Source organism: Nelusetta ayraudi, unplaced genomic scaffold (genome assembly GCF_046127955.1).
Source record: "Nelusetta ayraudi isolate G7.1 ecotype Tasmania unplaced genomic scaffold, CSIRO-AGI_Nayr_v1 ptg000008l, whole genome shotgun sequence".
NCBI lineage: Eukaryota > Metazoa > Chordata > Actinopteri > Tetraodontiformes > Monacanthidae > Nelusetta > Nelusetta ayraudi.
In genome coordinates, this window is record NW_027466058.1 from 1186715 (window position 1) to 1204629 (window position 17915).

Here is a 17915-nt window from a genome sequence, read left to right on the forward strand (position 1 = left end):
GCTGCTCATCACCGCCGCTAATCAGCCGAAGAAGATCTGATGGCGCTCGGCAGAAAAGGCGGGGTCGACTGCTGCGCTCTGCAGCAAAGTCCTCGCCCGTCAAAACCCACTGCGCAGCTCGAAGCTCGCGGTTAACCCACCGATGCTTTTGTGGTTTCAAAGTCTTTCACCCGTCGACTTTCTTCCCCCTCCGTCCTGTTTGCGGTCTGCCGGAGAGGGAAGGGAGGTCATCCCTCCGCTGGAGTCCGCGCCTCAAACGCTTCCAATAGTCGCGGCATTTCAAAAAGATGACGACCACAGAAGACGCAAAGCCAAAACCGTTTCGACTGCGGTGAATTAGTGATGTGGGTGTCCGGGAGTGATTAATCTCCGGAGAGTTTGAGAAACACGCACTGGTGTTTTATGGAGAAACTTTATTGTGAGAAAGGGAGTGCGAATTTGGGGTTTTTAGCCCAGCGGGAGGTAAAAAAGACACCGTGTCTTTCAAAGACACATTCTTCATGGTTTTATGTTTCAAATATATTTTATTCATTTTCCTTTTTTGTAAAAGAGAGATGTATTTCAGTAAGGAGCTACGCACAGGTTAAACTGATTAGGGAAATATTGTCAGAGTTAGAATTTGATCTTGCGTTACTAATTTCGGTGCTATTTGTGTGACTTATGCTTTCGTACACTTAAAGGTTAAACTGAAGTATTTGTCTGAAAAAAAAAAAAAAAAAACACAAGCGCAAAAGAAATTGCCATTATAGTGAAACATAGCAGGTGCTTAAGATGCGTCGATCCGCCGCTGCTGGTTCTGTCCCAGAGTCTTTTCTCCCTTTTGCTCTCCCCGTCGTCTCTTTCGCCCCGCTCTGTCTTGTATGGATAAAAAAGAAAAAAAGAAAAACAAACAAAAATGCAAAGAAATTAAGCCTTCTCTTCTTTAGGCCCCAAGAAAAGCTGTACAAAAGTCCATGAAGGCATCATCCTGTCTTCTGTTTCCATCTTCTTTTCCCAGCAAAGAAAAAAGAAAGGAGCAAAAAAATAATAATTCCCGCTTGTCTAATCACCTAGCATCATCGGAATTACATGCTTTTTGTTTTTTTTACATTATTGAAACACATAGTTAAGAGGAGCGTTTCTGCATTGCTATTCTTTGATGTTGTTCTCATGCAGCCGGCCCACGTCGCGAGTTTAAACCTCGCCGTCCTCTACATTCTGCTTTCGTCGTTCACCTCCGACGGCCGCCGCCCTCTCAATGCTACATTGCAATTGAATAAAGTTGCTGTAAGATACCATACACTTGATTTCTTTGAATATATATCCGGAGTAAACAAACAAACAAAGAGCAGACGGAACGTTTGGATCAAAGTGTCTCGGAAATGTCTTTGGGGGGGGGGATGAAGTATCGCCTAATTGTTGTTTCTTTGGGTCACTTTCTCTAAAAAAAAAAAAAAAATGGATTGATTTTGAAAGAAGCTGCTGCATGTCTCAGGTTTAAAGCTGAGATCGCCCCGTCACCTCTGCGGGTCACGCCGTCGGAGCGGAAATCCCCGCCGTCGGGGGGGGGGGGGGGGGGGCTGTGGTTGGTCACTGGAAGACGGTGTGGTAGGTGGGACACTGGTGCGACTTCATGTACTTGATGGCGTACTTGAGCTCCTTGCTCTTCTTGTCCCACTTGTGTATGGACATGAGCAGCAGCTGCTGCTCCACCTTGCGGCCCATGATGAGGAAGTTGGAGCCCAGGCTGTCGAGCTGCGAGCACGGGCAGTTGGCGCCGTTCTTGATGTAGAGGGTGAGCTTCTTCAGGTCCTTCTTGCGCAGCACGCCCTGCTTCAGCACCTTCTTCTTCTTCTGCGCCGCCACCAGCTTGCGGTCGCCTTTCTCCTTCTTCACCTCCTTGATTTTCATCTTGAGCGCTGAGGACAGAAGAGGGCAGACAAGTTTTAGACTCTCTCTCGCTCACTCTCTGACTCGATTGCTTGAGCACACCGAGCCGTTTGTGCCTCTGCGCTCCCTCTCCACCGCGCGGGTCGCTATTTACACCTCTCCTGAGGATCATCATTTAACCTCCCCCGCAGTGTATAAAAACTGCGTCCTCTGTGTGTGTTTGCGGTGCCTCGCGCCTGGGACAACCCATAAATTACATGGGAGGACAGGTTGTTGGACTCGGAACCTGTAATTTTTAGGGAAATTGAGGCAATTAATCGAGGCTGATCCCAAATTACAACAAGGCCGTCGAAGCCCCTTCGATTCCACTTCAGCTCGACTAGTGCTGGACCGTTTCCACGACCCTCAGAAAGTAGGAAAATGAAAGTGTGTATTTATTATTGTTTTCTACTTCTACAGGGTTTCTTTCCATGTGTGGGGGTCGAGACGGAGGGGTTACGACAGGTAACCTCTTGTCCCGGCGTTTTTTTTTGGGGGGGTCGCCCGGCACCCTCCAGCTTATCGGCCCAATAAGGCGCCGACTTGTACCTCTGGTCAAGCTGTTTCATTTCATTAACCTGCCAGACATGTGAAAGAGGAACTCTCTGGGCAGTCACTTTGACAGGTGAAATTAATGGCGGGTCGGCGGAGAAGCCGGGGGAGAAGCGCGGCTATGTGCTCGGCCCCCCCTGTTGGAGGGTGGCCATCTCACTGCTCGCCCTGCGCGTCTGCGGCAGCATAAACATCCCTCTGTGCACTCGGCACATACACACCGCATGCAAAGTGATACCATGTCCAAAAAGGTGAGTGTGTGTGTGTCTGCGTGTGGTATGTGTTGAGGATTGAACTCACTTGCTGCTCCTTTGCTGAGCTTTTTTTTAATAGAAAGAGTAAATGCATCCGCATGCCTGTCATTGTTCTTTCAACACAGTCAAATAACAGTATTTTGCTTTTCTGCCAATTCTTGTTTTTTCAATGCAAAAAGTCAACCTGTAAATTGCTGTCTGACCATTTTTTTTTTTTTTTGCTCACTGAAAACTCACTTGGATTCAAAATGATCTGAGTGGAGAGTGCAGACGTGGAAGCAAACAGGGCGGGATGAAAAAAAAAGAAAAAAGAAGAGAAGCGGCTTATCATTTCTGAGAAGCAACAGGTTTTCTTCCTCAGGGGACCGGCCTCCTTCTGCCCACGCCGTCCGCTGCTGATCCGCAACCCTCCCCGGACTCGCTCCGCCTCCCCGTTTCCTCCGCGCACGTGTAATTACTGCTTGTCAGTGCCGCGGCCGGGAATGCGGAGTTCAGAACATCAAAAGAAGGTTTTTAATAAAAAATTCGAGGGGCGCAGAGTGAAGATGAAGGAAGATGAAGAGGTGACAGGCAGGGTGTGAGATCAAGTGCAATCAGTTTTTTTTGGGCCGTGTGGAATAACACTCAAAAGTCTCTTTTTTTTTTTTGTGCCTTGATCTCCAGATACATATGTTACGGTTATCGTCACAACACATTCCCCTGTCTCCTCCAGCCGCACACATCGAGTGTCTGTGTGTGTGTGTGTGTGTGTGTGTGTGTGTGTGTGTGTGTGTGTGTGTGTGTGCATGCACAGGTGTGGGCGCGCATCTGACTCTCACATTTAATAATGTTTCACAGTAATCAAGAGAAAGAATGCGGTTGCTGCCCTGAGGTCCCAGAGACACCCTGCTGTTGGACGACTGTGTGTAATCCTGTAATGAAACAAATATCTGTGACTTCGCAAGGTCCTAATTAATAATAGAGATGAGCAGTTTTTTGGCAGCAGCTCCAGTGTGACTGATGTCCAATTTTGTTATTTCTTGTTGAACTTTCTAATAAGGTTATATTCCGCCTTCTTTTTTCTTTTCTTTTAGGTGTGGGCAGTTGCCAGAAGATAGATTACAAAAGCCCTCTAAAACTGCAACTATTCCCTCTCCAGGTCAAAAATGTGTATTTTCTTTTTTTTTTTTTTTGAATGGCTTGGCTGCATTTCATTTTCAATTACAACATTCTCACATCTGCTCGGAAACATAAGCCATATTCTTTACGAGTCTCCCAAGGTTATAGGATCTTTGTGCTCTGAATCTTATGATCACGGAACGAGGAGCGCACTATATAATTACGGCTAAAGACTTGGGCAGCGGTCCATGATCGCAGAGATTCAGCTGCCGTGTGATGGACGATGGTCCTAAAGTCTCTGAGTGCAGAAATAATGGAATAATTATATTTTGACTTTGGTTTGAAGGTCATTGCTGCGGTGAGACTGGGAAGGAGAAAACTTCAGATAGTGCAGAACACACGTCAGAGACTAAAAGCTGTTCAACCTAATTTGTCAGACAGGGAAAGGTTATTCTAGTGGTGAGAGTAGCTCAACATTAAAGTATCCCGCTGGTTCAGGCCTGTGCTCAATCTGACCGCTGACTTTAAATAGGCACAAATCATGTATCATGTCATAAAACCTGATCAAATTAACATATATTAGGTTAGAAATATATTTATATCTTTGCTGAAGCAACAAAAATGCCTTTCAACTGAGACGAAAGACTATGTTCTTGTATAGAAGATTTATTCAGGTTTTTTTTTTTTTTTTATATCCATCATGTCTCTAAGTCACTTTTTCATTGATGACACAACTGCAGACTACTTTAATGTTGATTGTGAATTTATGATGATGCGCAGTAACCAGAATACAAACCTGGTGCACCAAAGAAACATTTGCTAAATCCTTCAGATTTAGATCCACCTTAAGGTAATCCTCATGTAGAGTTTTCAGGAAGGAGGGAAAAACTTGGAAGGTGATTTATTCCATTCAATTGGAGCATTAGCTGCGCTCCGGTAGCCTGTGGCTAGCCGCTGTTGCAGCACGGTGAATCAAAAGACTGTTGTCCACAGAGAAAATCCTCCAATTTTGTTATTTCATGGTATTCTTTTAATGTGGAAATACCATCCAGCTGCTGCTCTCTGCTGTATACACACTGATCTGCTTGGCAGACGCAATTCTTTACAAGTTACAGTAGCTTATTTTTCCTTGTCTTCTGTGGTTTGTCAGAGCAGCTCGGATCGGTCTCTTGTTGCTCCAACACACCTTTCCCCTCTTTGTGCAAAAAATGAGCGGTTTGCTTGTGGAATTTTCAGATGGACTGAAAACTTTGTCTGCTGGAGGTCGATTGGGGAGACGGATTTCAGAGCTAAAGCCGGAGCGAGCGGGCTAAAGCGCAGGGTTATGTTCATGCTGTTTGGAGGTAAAATAAAAACAACTTCCTGCTACTTACCGAAGTCACTGGCGCAGTAGTGCTCCATGATGTTGTCTGCTTTCAGCTCGTTGTCACATGGAGGGCAAACCTTCGACACTGAGGAGACAGGACGAATCAATTATAGTCACGAATAATTTGCCTTCACAGTGCACACCTTTTAAGCTCTGCTTAAGTCATATTTGCAAACATCTACTGGCTTAGAGCTCATTGTTTGCGCGAGGTGCTGAGCAGAACCCCGGCCTGTGCGGTTATGACATTTCTAAGCCTTAAGCACTTTTGAAGCACCTATTTGCTGCCCCACTCCTCACGTCAGGGGCGATTTGCCACGGCGCGAATATACAGTCCAGCAGACCGGCCGGTGTTTGTGCTGCAATTACAGCGGACAAAATGTTTTTGTATTGGCTCTTGTATATTTTGGTGGCGCAGGCGTGGTCTTGGCTGCGCAGAAGGGTAAACGGTACAGAAGGCTTGGCTTAACGGCGTGCAAAAGTGATTTAGTGCACGCAGCCACAGGCACAAATTGTGAGACAGGGAGACAAAGCCAAAGCTACATGTTCAGTTTATTTTCAAGTCAGAGTTTTCGGTCATGCCTGCTTCGTTGAAAAGCGTGTTTAAGCTCACTGACTTGATTTATGACAGATGATTGTTGATACTGCTTGAAGGGACATTGTCAAGATGCAGTGCAAGGCCTGGCACCAGCTCCATGTTTATTTGTGTGCAGCCAAATGTGTCTTTGTTCCGCTCTTGACCATTTACATGTGCAGAATACATGAAGTTATGGAATAATTTGGGATAATTTCCAAGACTCCATACATGATTTATTCTCCTGCCCCTCCTATTGGGTCCAAAACATCATTGTGAATGTGAATATCGTGCTGTAAAAAAGTAAATTTCTATGTTTCTTTTAAAAAAAAAAATTTTCTACCAGAGACTTTTGACAAATAAGATGCAAATTATAAGAAGGTTTTGGGTTCCAGGCCTTTCTGTGTGGACTTTGCACGCCATCATCAATACTGTGTCAGTACTCCCCCCAAAAAAACAAACATTCATTACCATGCATTAATGTCCAGCCAGTGACCTTAACTAACTAGTAAAACTAGTAAAAATCAGGTCCTGAATATGATTCTAATTAGGAGTTGCACCTTTTTTCTAAGATAAGCCTGCCGGATCTGTCAAAGAACCTTGAACAGGCCCGCTGACATCCTAAAATACATCTTGGACTGTTGAATTGTTCCAGCTCTTCCAACTCTTTCTCAAATAATATGTAGGACGGGATGTACCCAGAACTCTTGGTTGGTTGATCTCAAAACCTTTTCATGTTCCTGTGTCGGTAATGGTGCGAAGAGCTTTGATCCACTCATTTCGCCCCTAATAAACACATCCCGTGTATTAAAGGCTTTTATCCTAAAAGGATCCCTGTTGTGTTGCTCTTTCCGGTTCAATCGCCCACAGAAGTGATCCGTGTACTATGATAAATATATGATAATAAAGGTTTGTCATTGTACTGATGCAGGGGAACAAGGAATATCATTAGAACACGTCCTCGAGAGAACGATTTGGATGAAAAATCAAACCAAACTAAATGTAAACATAAACAAGGCAGTACCGGCTTTCTGTGACGTAAGCCGAAAATGTAAGACCAATTTTTTTTTAGTGTGCTTCTTGCCCCTGAAGCCTCACTGCTGTCTCTTCTCCTCCATCGCACTCGCGCAAATGCTCATGAGATTATCCTGGCATGGCCCAGCCCAGGCCTCTGGGTTAGAAGTCAGGGTTCAGAGGTTATCGCCCCAGCCCAACCCTCAGCGTCTGGGCAGATAATGACAAGGGTCAAAGTTTAGCACGCTATGCTGCTCGGGTCGTGGGGAGGTTGAACCCCCTTGCCACCATTGCAGAGAACGTGCATGTCTGTGTCACAGGGATGCAAGCCCATATTCTTGCGGGATCTCTCCATTCTTCGGAGGTTCCCAGGCCTTCACATGCATGAGGTTTTTCTGCAAGGTCTGCAGAAGAGAGTCGCACTTTAACTGTGCAGCGCTGACATGAAAATGGGGATGAGGATCCCAGAAACACGTCAACGCGTGCGGTGACTAATGAGAATAGGCCCGAGAGTGTTTTATCTACTTTGTCAAATTCGCTCGAAGCTCATCAGACGCTGTATTGTGCAGGGTTGCATGTTGGCAGGAGGCCCACTTGTGTGGATGCCAGAACGTGTCAGGGAGAAAGTGGGTCCCTCCATGAGACTTTGCTGAACTTGGACCCGAACCACTTGGATGCTGCTGTGACATCAGTAAGTGCTCCTCTAGGTCCGCTGAAGGAATTGCCGAATGGAATTACGCCTCCAAGGCCCTTTCCCCCTCCTGGACACTCTTCTACTTCGCAAATATTTTGACATGAGGTCATTAATGTATTTTGCCTTCATCTCAAAGCACTAGAAGAATTTGTGAGCATGCCACATGATTACATTTTGAGAATTATGTTCCTCCTCTGGTTGACTTTGGACTTGAGAGTCTGGCCTCTCGTGCGCTGCTTCCCGTCATTCGCACGCTTGAGCAAAACCTAAATGTTCCCAATTACGGCGATGAAAGCCATGATATTGTCTCTCAGAATTGTCAGGAGTAATGGGACGTTGGAGGCAAGGCGAGTGAGAAGGTGGTCTTTTGGAAAGGCCTGTTGTTAATCTTCAAACGGAACCCCTGAGTGGAAGCGGCGCAGGGCAAGAGTCCAGTGACTTTACTGCACAGCTTTGCTTCAGTCGTCGTCGTCCCTCAACCAATTTCTTGTGTCTTCGATATGACCTGCCTTCTTGAGGTCCCTTGATAGCAAAGAAAGAAAACTACGATAACTTGCTGAAGACTTGCTAAAAACCCATTTTAACATTGTGAGCAGTGCTGAGTGTCATTGGGCTCTTTTTTTACACGTTGCCTCTGAAAAATCTGTCCTCTGAGACGTCCTTAAAACATGACATCGAAGTGGTGAAATCCTCGTCAGTCCTAATTAATTGTTGCGGAGCGAAACTGCCACGTGCATTTATTCACTCTGAGAGTTTGATCGTGATAAATTACAGCCATCTGTGCGAAGCGCCTTGCCTAATCACAGTTTATTGCTGGAATATTGTACTTGTCATTCAGGACTTCTCTTTAAACCCCTTGAACAGAATGTTAAACTTCATGTGTTCAGAATTTCACAATTTGCCCGTAATCAGATTAGCTGTTGGCAGGCAAACGTTCACATGCGCCGCACATAGATCTTCAAAGTCTTTTTTTTGCTTTTTTTTTGCGTGGCAGCGGCTCGAAGAGGGAGAATGTTCCATGTAAAGTATGCACGGGTCACTCTCTCATGCCTCATTTGCGCCCTTTAAGTTACGAGGAACATAACTTATGACATAAAATGGTACCGTGTCCTGGATGAAATGCACCATGTGATTTACGTCCCGAGGCTTAACATCTGTTTCAATGCGGCATGCGGACAAACAGAGGAGGGACAAAATTTAGCCAGAGGGCAGATGCCAAGTCCCCTAAAAGTTGCACAGCGCGCTACTTGCACTCGGCGGAAAAACCTCTGGGGAGCTCGACCAGTCGCTCCGCGAAAGTCCGGCGAAGTCATCCGTGAGTGGGGAGAGCACTTTGATTGCACTTTTGTATATTTCAGGCAGGGGCCGCATAGGTGACGTCCTTTGTGCCGCTGGGGACATGACTTTGCTGCTCATCTCCTTCAGCGCGGCACGGCGGCAACTTATGCTGGGCTCATCAGCGGGGGCGAAGACAGACACCATCTCCGGCATCGTGCAATCAGGGCAAAATCCGCTGGTCAGCATTTATTGTATCTTTGAGGGAGATTTAAAGTGGCAACATGCAATTTGAGCAATGAGGTTTACCTCAAATGGGTCGTGAGGAGTCCTAGTTCCAGCCAGCGCAACTGTTGATTGGTCCATGTTGTTAAGTAGTTAGTAGTTGAGCAGCAGCCTTGTCCCGACCAACTGACTCCTTCTGTCAGAACCATGCACACTGATATTTGCAGCCTTGCATTTAAAGCAATTACACCAAATGGAACATTTCTTAGATAATTGGGATGTATTCCATGTATCAATCTAGTCCAGATTCCATAGAAAGCCTTTTATAAGTGGATGCAGAAGTTGGAGGCTGATTGGTTATCCATTCAATCATTCTATTCCATTAAATTCATGAAAGACATACAGTTTAATCAGATAGCAACAGGTTTTGTTTTTTGTTTTTTGCTTCCTATTGGCGCAAGGCGGTACCCTCAAGTCTGGAGCATAGTTCACGTGAACAGAGAAATTTGTTTCTCTTGAAGTGGCAAAACCAAAGTTCATTCGGGCCATCATATTTCATACCTGGTTACTGACAAGAAACCGAATGGTAGAACTCCTGGAAAGACCTCATAAGACCCTCCCACTGCGATATGAGTAACGGCCTCTTTGGCATTTCAGAGCACTCTTCTTGTTTTACTTCAAAAATGCCATCTGATGTTCTGATAAAACTGCTATTAATAAAGCTCCCTAGCCTGTTTAGCTTTAGCTAGGCCCATAGTCACTTCCTTCTGGAACTTTTAAGATCAAAAAGGCAAAAAAGAAGTGAATTAGTATCACCATTAACAGAGGGATTAATCTCCATTTTGGAATACAAGCTGAGCTCATGTGGTGGATAAAGTTTCCAAACATTTGGTTATTAAAAAAAACAATCCAACACCATTGTTAGTTTCTGCAGTATTTAAAACTGTGTTGGACTTGCACAACAGCTCGGCAACGACTCGGGCCTCCAAGTCAGAACCGATGCTGAGGCACTGATTCGTGAAACATCCTCGTGTCATCCCGACAATAAAGATCGTCCGTGTCGGAAGGACTCTGACACACAGGATTGTCTGTGTTCTCGCCGTTCTTTGGTGAAATTCACCACCGCCACCACCCCATCTTTTATTTATTTTTTTATTTATTGTTACTGGCTTTGTCCTTGCGTGTATTCTGGAGCCAAAACCTTGTCCTCAGCGTGGCCCCGTCGGCACATCTGAGAATCTCTGGTTCCAAGCAAAATGTCACCGGAGTGGGCCTCCAGGCAACGTCAAGTGATACGAGTTCACTCTCAGATACACGCACACACACACACACACACACACACACACACACTCCTCTTTCCAACACAGACGTGTCTTCTTCTTTCTGCTCACCCCCCCCCGCCACCACCACCACCCCACCGCATCAAATTATTGAAAAACAAAGAATCGTCTCTTTTTCACACCGATCACCGTCCTTGATTGCGACGGTGTGTAATCCAGCCGCCTCGGCTCGTTGCTTCAAACAGATAGGATCAACAAACGCTCGCCTGTTTGCAGGAGGTGACAGACAGGAGTTTGAAGCTGCCCTCTCCTACTAGTGGAGCATGTGAAAGAATGAGTTATGGCTCTGCGGAGCCAAAATGTCAAATAGTTGATACCAGTCCTAAAAAAACAGAGCCCCTGCTCTCTCCCCTCCGCAAAATAAGTCCGCATCAATTCACCAGAGGATCCTTCTTCTATGCCCCCCCCCCCCCCCCCACCTCCACCATCGGCATGCTGTGAACATTATTAAGATAAGCAAGCATGTCTCGCAAAGTGTTATCACAGGATTTTTTTTTTCATTAAACTTGCTTAAGCATCAAAGAATGACCTGTGTTCACATTTACTTTTAAAGGAAAATAAGTGAATTGCTAACAAGTAGGAGCGATTTGCCTTAAGTAGATAAGAGCAGGCAATAAAGAGTCGAGGGCTAGAGGTGGAACGGCGACAATAATTAACCATTTTCCCCAAGTCTTGACTCAAAGCAGAGCCCTTCACACACACAAGACCGCACACTCTCCCACTTCCTTTTCCTGTCACTCCTCTCACGAGTCGGACCTCCTCGGAAACACAATCGGACTTTTAGCCGCTCCTTTCTCCGGCCGCCTCTCTTGTCCCGTCATGTCCGCTAATTAGCCGGGAGCTCGCTAATGGGCCGCCTGGCTAATTGGCCCGCTGGCTGCCAGAGCTGACAAAAGGCCCCGGGACGTAGCGAGCAGCGTCCCCCTCCTCGCGACGTCTGAGGGCCCTCATCGTCTCCCTTTCTCTCTCTCTCTCCGTCTCTCTCTCCCCCTGCTTTTGTGAAAAGAACTGACCGAGTTGTGGCACTGCTCACAAACACACATGCACACTCACTCACACACACACACACACACACACACACACACACACACACACAGTTTCTCTCTATTAGTTCCCACTCATCCTCTCCACTGCTGCTCCTCTTCCTCCTCTTTCTTTATTTCCCTTTGCACCTCAAAAAAAAAATACTTATACTTAATAACATTTTCCGCTTTTACAAAGACCAACAACTTCCCTCTTTTTTTTTTTTTTCATTTCTCATATTCCGCTCATCGAGAGACAGCCCATGCATGACGGCCCCGGCTGGCAGGGATTCACATGTTAGTTTGATTGATCGAGCTGTTGATGGACGCTTGCTGAATGACTAAAGTTTGTGTGTCTCTGCGTGTGCGTGTGTCACTTTTACCTTTTGAGACGTGTTTAGCACAGCAGCCCATAAATCTTCAGGTCAGTGAGTGATCTGGCCGCTGGAGCCTCCCAGTCTCCCTGTCTATGTGTGTGTGTGTGTGTGACTCTGTGTGTGTGCGTCCCTCCTGCAGGCTTGTGCGGATGCCAGGGAGCTGTCCCGAACTGTCCGCTCACTCCAGGACTTTCCCTCTCGGCCCTCCTCCGAGCCTTTTGTCTCTCCCGCTGACCCCGTCTGGTTGGTCTCTCAATTAAACTTTCATCTGTCATTACTGCCGCTTTGGGGAAGCTGGCGCGGGCTGCGCAGCCGCTGGCTGTCACCAGCTTCACCTTTTCCCTCACACTCGGTGACGCGTTTCAGTCACGGAAGGGATATTTGCCGCACAGATGGAAAGTTTGATCTGTATTTTTTTTTCCGCCTCTTTAGTTGCCTTAAATTATTTTGGTTTTTGCATCTTTGCCCACATCAGACCGGCCGCCGTTGATGGTTTTTCTCCAGCGAGGTTTAATAAACGGAACATTTGTGCAAATTCCTCAAGTGCACGTGTTATTTCCTCGTCGGGGAAAAAAAACGCACACCAAAAAATTCCGCGGCTGAAGGTTTTTCTCATTAAACGGATCGGAATCAACTGTAATGTGGTAACACGGCTCGTGAAAACTGGGCTGCTTTAAATCGTCCTATTGACGTGTCTAATTACATCCGACTCTGGGAGCCGCAAACCGCAAGTAAAATTAAAGCCACTCACACGGCTGCGTTTGCATTAAATGATGCAGAGGTGGCGTGCGTGCGTGCGTGTGGCCCCCTACCTGGCGGCTGGGTGGCGTGGTTCCCGGTGAACTGCATGGGGATGCAGAGGTCGTTGTCGATGGGGAACTTGTCGCAGGTCAGCATCTCCGGCCAGGGGAAGCCGTAGGTCTCCATCACCGGAGCGCAGCTGTCCCTCACGGCCTCGCACAGCGAGCGGCACGGGTAGATGGGCCTGTCCAGGCACACGGGTGCGAAGAGCGAGCACAGGAACACCTGCGTGTCGGCGTGGCAGCGCTTGGCCAGCAGGGGCACCCAGCTGCCGGCCTGCTGCTTCACCTCCGGCATGGTCTCGTGGTCCAGCAGGTTGGGCAGCCGCATCTTCTTGTAGCCCACGTTGTGGCAGAGGCGCAGGTCGGCCGGTATGTCCACGCACTGCGGCTGCTTGGTGTAGAAGCGGCCGTTGTGGAAGTTGTCCGACTGCCAGCTGTAGTAGTCGTACTCGTCGGCGGCCGAGGCGGTGAGCGGCAGGAGGAGGAGGTGGAGGAGGAGGAGGGAGAGGAGCGACGGGCTGGCCGCCAGGCCCAAGGAGCCCTGGGTCGGAGCCCAGCTCGGGCTCTTTTGTCCCCGTGCCATGTCTCTCTGAGGCTGGGAGCGAACAATCGCGGGAGCGATGGTATCCAGAAGTCTCCTAAGAAGTGACCCGGTGAGCACGGGAACGTGCTGAGCGGGAGAGGAACAAGTGAGGGTGGCGGAGGGGGGGCAGTCGTTGAAAAAAAAAAAAAAAGAAGAAGAAGAAGCTGTAATCCCTTTTTTTATGTCCTGAGTTTGGAAGCAGCAGATTTGAAAGAAAAGTCCTTAATTCCCTTCTTTTCCTGGAGAGAAAGCTGTCTGAGCCTGCCTGGAGGAGCTCGGACTGTTGCTGTGTGTGTGTGTGTGTGTCCCTCCGAGTGTGTGCATGTGTGCGTGTGTGTGTGTGTGGGCTCCAGGTAGTGGAGCGGGAGAGCAGCTGTCAGAGGAAAGGTGAGCGCACAAGTCGGGCTGCTGCTTGTTCTCGAACTTCCCCCCGTGGTCACACTCTCTCACTCTGCCTCCCTCTCTCTCGCTCTCTCTCTCTCGCTCTCTCTCTCTCTCTCTCTCCCCCGGCAAGCCTCCCCCGCTCTCTATCAGTCTGGTCTGCGGCTGTAATGAGCTCTACCTTTGCTTTTTAAGAGTGCTGCGCCGCTGCTCTGCGCCGCTGCCTGGCCCCTCAGCGGGGCTCCCCGGCCACTCGGCTGCTCACTGGCCTCCCGCCCGCTCACTCACGATGGCCTCGGCCAATCACGTCCCCCGGGGGGAGGCCCCCACCAGCCTCTGGGACCCTCCTCCCCCCCACTGCCCCTGTCCTCAACAGAAAGGCCCTCCTTTACAACGATTACCGGGGGGGGGGTAGAAAAAGAGAAGCAACTCTGGCCCGTCCCTCTCGATTATGTTCAGCTCATCTCACCAACTCAGGATTATTTGGTCGGATCTCAACGAGACAACAAGTTAAGATCCCTCTCCATCCTATCTTTGCTTTTACAAACTCTGATTTTTATTTGCCTGTAGTTCAGTGTGATTTAACAGTCTTCAGCCGGCATCAACACTGAGAAAACGACACATGCACAGATTGCAGAGATCCAAGGGCGGGGAAAAAGTGACTTTGGAGGGGAAAAGTTGCTCTCAGTTGGCCAGAGTCGCTTGCCGTCAGATTTATCTATTCTTTTTTTTTCTTCTTGCGTACTGGTTGTCAATAGAAGCACGTCGGCGAACACACTGAGGGCCTGCGACTTGGCAGCGGGCTCGCCCAAAAGCCTCGGCCATTCGGATTCAAAGGTTCATTGTGAGCAGGATGTGGGATCGGGCGGCTCACACAGAGCGCCGCCTCGCATCTCGCATTTGATCTGCGTCACGCATTAACGGTGCCCGTCGTGTGAATGGAGCTGGAAATGCTGGCTCACACAAACGACGGGAAACCGGGGGGCAAATATTTCTTTCCCCCCACCCCCCTCTCCTTCTTTTTGGATGGCTATCGTCGGGCGGACGCGGCAGCAAAAAGGTGCGCTCCGGCGTGTTTGCTTTAGCAAACAATCGCGGCGCAAAACAGCGTTCCCGTGCGCCCTGTGGCGCGGGAGATAAAATTCCAGCGACAGCAGCTGCCGCGCCGCAAACTGTCATTCAAAAGAGTGAAAATGAAAGAGGAGAAGGGAAGAAGGTTCAATGCAAAGGTGATCCGGCACATCTGGCCAGCCTCCGAAACCCACATAGTGCAAACAGCTGCTGTTTTCCAACATGTATGTGATATTTATTAAGATATCTCATTGTTTCCTGCTTGAGAATGGAGCCGTGTCGGCCTCATCGTCACAATTCCCTGCGAGGTGCTTCTCACAACAACTCTGGGAATTGGACGTTTTCCACTTCCGTCCTATTTCACACTTGGAAAAGCTTGCGCTAACTAACACGCTGAAACAAAACGTCATCCAGCAATGACGCGCTTTTCTTAAATCCCACTGAAAACGAAATGCAACTCCAAATTGACCGGTTTTCCTCGCTCTCTGCATCACTCGCGCCGCTTCCATCCTCTGAAGCCTCTTTCAGCGCATGTGGAGGGAAACAGGCTCTTCTCACCTTTGCACCGCAGCTAATCAGTATTACTTACAGCTAATAATCTGCGGACTTTACTCATTCGCGACGGGCTGGTGAGACTGCACACCTCGCTATCTTGTAAACACACACATTAGCGCGGCGCTGACCTATTTCAGGACTGCTAGCGTTTCCTCCTGAAGCGGGCACAGTGTACTGCCTTCAAGTCCCAACAAAAGTGTCTTTCATGGTAATCAATCAACAATGGTTGTCTCCTCTTGTTCTCCTTCCCCTAACTGGCCCCTGTGGCCGGCGGCCAATCAATTCCACTCTTGAGTTTCCTGGCATCTGATTGGATGAGGGCTATAAGATTAGGTCCAGCCTGTATTGTTGGGCCTAAAGGTTTTGCATGGTTTGAAAAGAGTGTCTCAGCAATTGTACGAGGTGGGTGTATGCGTGTTTGGTGACGGCGGTGTGTGTGTGTGTGTAAGGAGATTCTAAAGAGGAAAGGCTGAGGCGAGTGCAGTGGCCAACCTCCCAGATATGCCCTCCAAGCAGGGTTTTTAATTCCAAACCACACAAGAAGTTGGGAGACGACAGACGCATTCGCATGTTGCACATCTTTTTTCTCTCCCTCTCCCTCCGACCTCAGATGGCGAAGACAGAGTTTCCTTTGTGCCGAGATGTTTTAGACTAATAATGACATATTTTCTGTCCTCAGCAGTTTAATAATCTGGATTTAAAATTTGGCACGAATCAGGGAAGCTGAAAGTGAAATATTTTCATAAAAATGCCACTTTGTAACTTTATATTCTTGCACTTCGGTGTTTAAAAAAAAAAAAAGGAAAAAAATTCAGACAGCTGGAATTTGCACATAAGACACTTTCTGCAGTTATGCAACCACAACAAGAATGTGCATCAGTTGTGGGGGAGCCTGTACAGAAGCTTTATCTACGGCTGCCTCGGTAAACCCCCCACCTCTTCAGTGCGCACACCTCCCCGCCTCTCAGCACAACAATGGGGATTAGCCTGCACAACTGTCAAAACACACAGGCCAGCGGCTCCCACAAAAATGTTTCCCTTTGTCTCTCTATTCATTTCTCTGCTGATCTCTTTCCTTCACTCTCCCCTAGACGCACACACACACACACACACACACACACACACACACACACTGTACACTCAGAGACTCGAATGCTGAGCCGGGGGAGGCCCTGCCTGCAGCAACACCACCGCCGGAGAAATGATCTGAACTTTTTGAAAGAGTCATCTTGTCGAGCTGCAGGAGCAACAGTTTCTTAGCCAGTAAACCTCTCAAACTGAGCTGTGTGCATGAGCAATTAAGGCTAATACTATTGTGGCCGGGCTGGGTGGGTGGTGGCGGAGGGGGGGTCAATCCGTCCACTGACCGGGGGAACAAAATATTTCAGAGGACAAGCTTTAGCCCCTGAAGAATGTCATGGAGCGGCACATAACGCTGGCACAGTGAGCGGTGTCCCCCTCCGACAAAAAACAAAAAACCAAAAAAAAAAACATTTCCAGCCCGTGTGCTATGACTGATTTCTTCCTCGGCAGGAGGGGGAAAAAAAACAGTTGCACGTAGTCGCTGAAATGCGGTGAAATCATGTCGGAGGAGTTTAGCACCTCGCGGCTACAGCCGTCAGGTGACAGCTGGCGGTCCTGAGATACGGTGACGACTGTTTGCTTGCCGTCTTTAGCCCCCGGAAAGACACTTTGGCCCCGTTGGCTCTTGGTTTTCCATCCTCGCAGGTCCACCCACCCTCTTTTTTTTTTTTTTTGTCCTAGGGTCTAACTCGCGGGGTCAGAAGGTACACCAAGTACACAAAGACGGCGTGACGATCCTCCTGCCGCTCGCCCGCCGCACACACACACACGCACACACACACACACACACACACACACTGTCAACTTCGTGCTTTACAAGCAGCTCCAGCTTCTCCGTGTCGGGGTCTTTGTAAAGCCGCCTTGAGTGGATCACCGTCATGGTGCTCAACCTAATGCGACAGAGAAGAGAAAGGGATAGCCAAGCTGAGGCGGAGAGAGAGTTCTCTCTCTCTCTCTCTCTTTCTCTCTCTCTCTCTTTTTAATTCTGTGCCCGTGGTGTGTTAGGTGTGTGTGTGTGTGTGTGTGTGTGTGTGTGGTCAGCTTCTAGTCGGCCAAAAAAAACCGAGGAACGGCGGATAGCGTGACGCACCGTGTGTGCGAGCGGCCTTCTCGGCGACGCCCTTTTTTTCATCAGCGCTACAAGCAGAGCTTCCTGCCGCAGTGCTAGAAGTCACACAGTTATAGCCGCTGCGGTCGAAGCTTTCTGTCCAGAAAATGAGCGTGTCATCCTAATGAAACCAAACTGGGACTCTGACTCTGCTGCAGGATGAAGCTCTGAGTTTGTAATTGCACGTTTGCGGTTACGAATAGCAAGGGGCGGTTACATGTGTGGCGTCCAAGGCACCGTGTGAATGACTATTGAAATGAATCGCTTTACTATGTATACAGCCAGCTGCTTTTCCAAATGTGCAAACGCACATACAGTACTGTATACGACTAAAGTTAGTAATTCAGCTTTGCGATGAATTTTCAGAATGTACTATAAACCAAATGAACTTAATTTGACCTTCTTCAAATTTTTCAATGCACACGCCCGAATGTTCAGTGTTACAGTACAATAAGTATGACGTGCCGCTCTCTAGCAAGGCCATGAGCCTTGAGCAAACAAATCACAGATGCACACATTTTGACATCATGAAACCAAGACGATGCCTCAGAAATGGGTCACGTGACCAGCTTTGAGACATTTTCCAATGTGTTGTATCCACCGCTGCTGTCAGCTTTAGTTTCAATGAACTGTTT

General features: G+C 48.1%; 1 protein-coding gene across 1 annotated transcript; it reads right to left on the reverse strand.

Annotated features, from left to right (window-relative positions):
- Positions 1 to 497: 497 nt before the first annotated feature.
- sfrp5 (secreted frizzled-related protein 5) lies at positions 498 to 13659 on the reverse strand. The gene is made up of 3 exons (XM_076018554.1): positions 12509 to 13659; positions 5186 to 5263; positions 498 to 1898 (listed from the first exon to the last, which is right to left on the reverse strand). The coding sequence occupies exons 1-3, from the start codon at positions 13080 to 13082 to the stop codon at positions 1570 to 1572; spliced, it is 981 nt and encodes a 326-aa protein (XP_075874669.1). The 5' UTR covers positions 13083 to 13659; the 3' UTR covers positions 498 to 1569.
- Positions 13660 to 17915: the final 4256 nt, after the last annotated feature.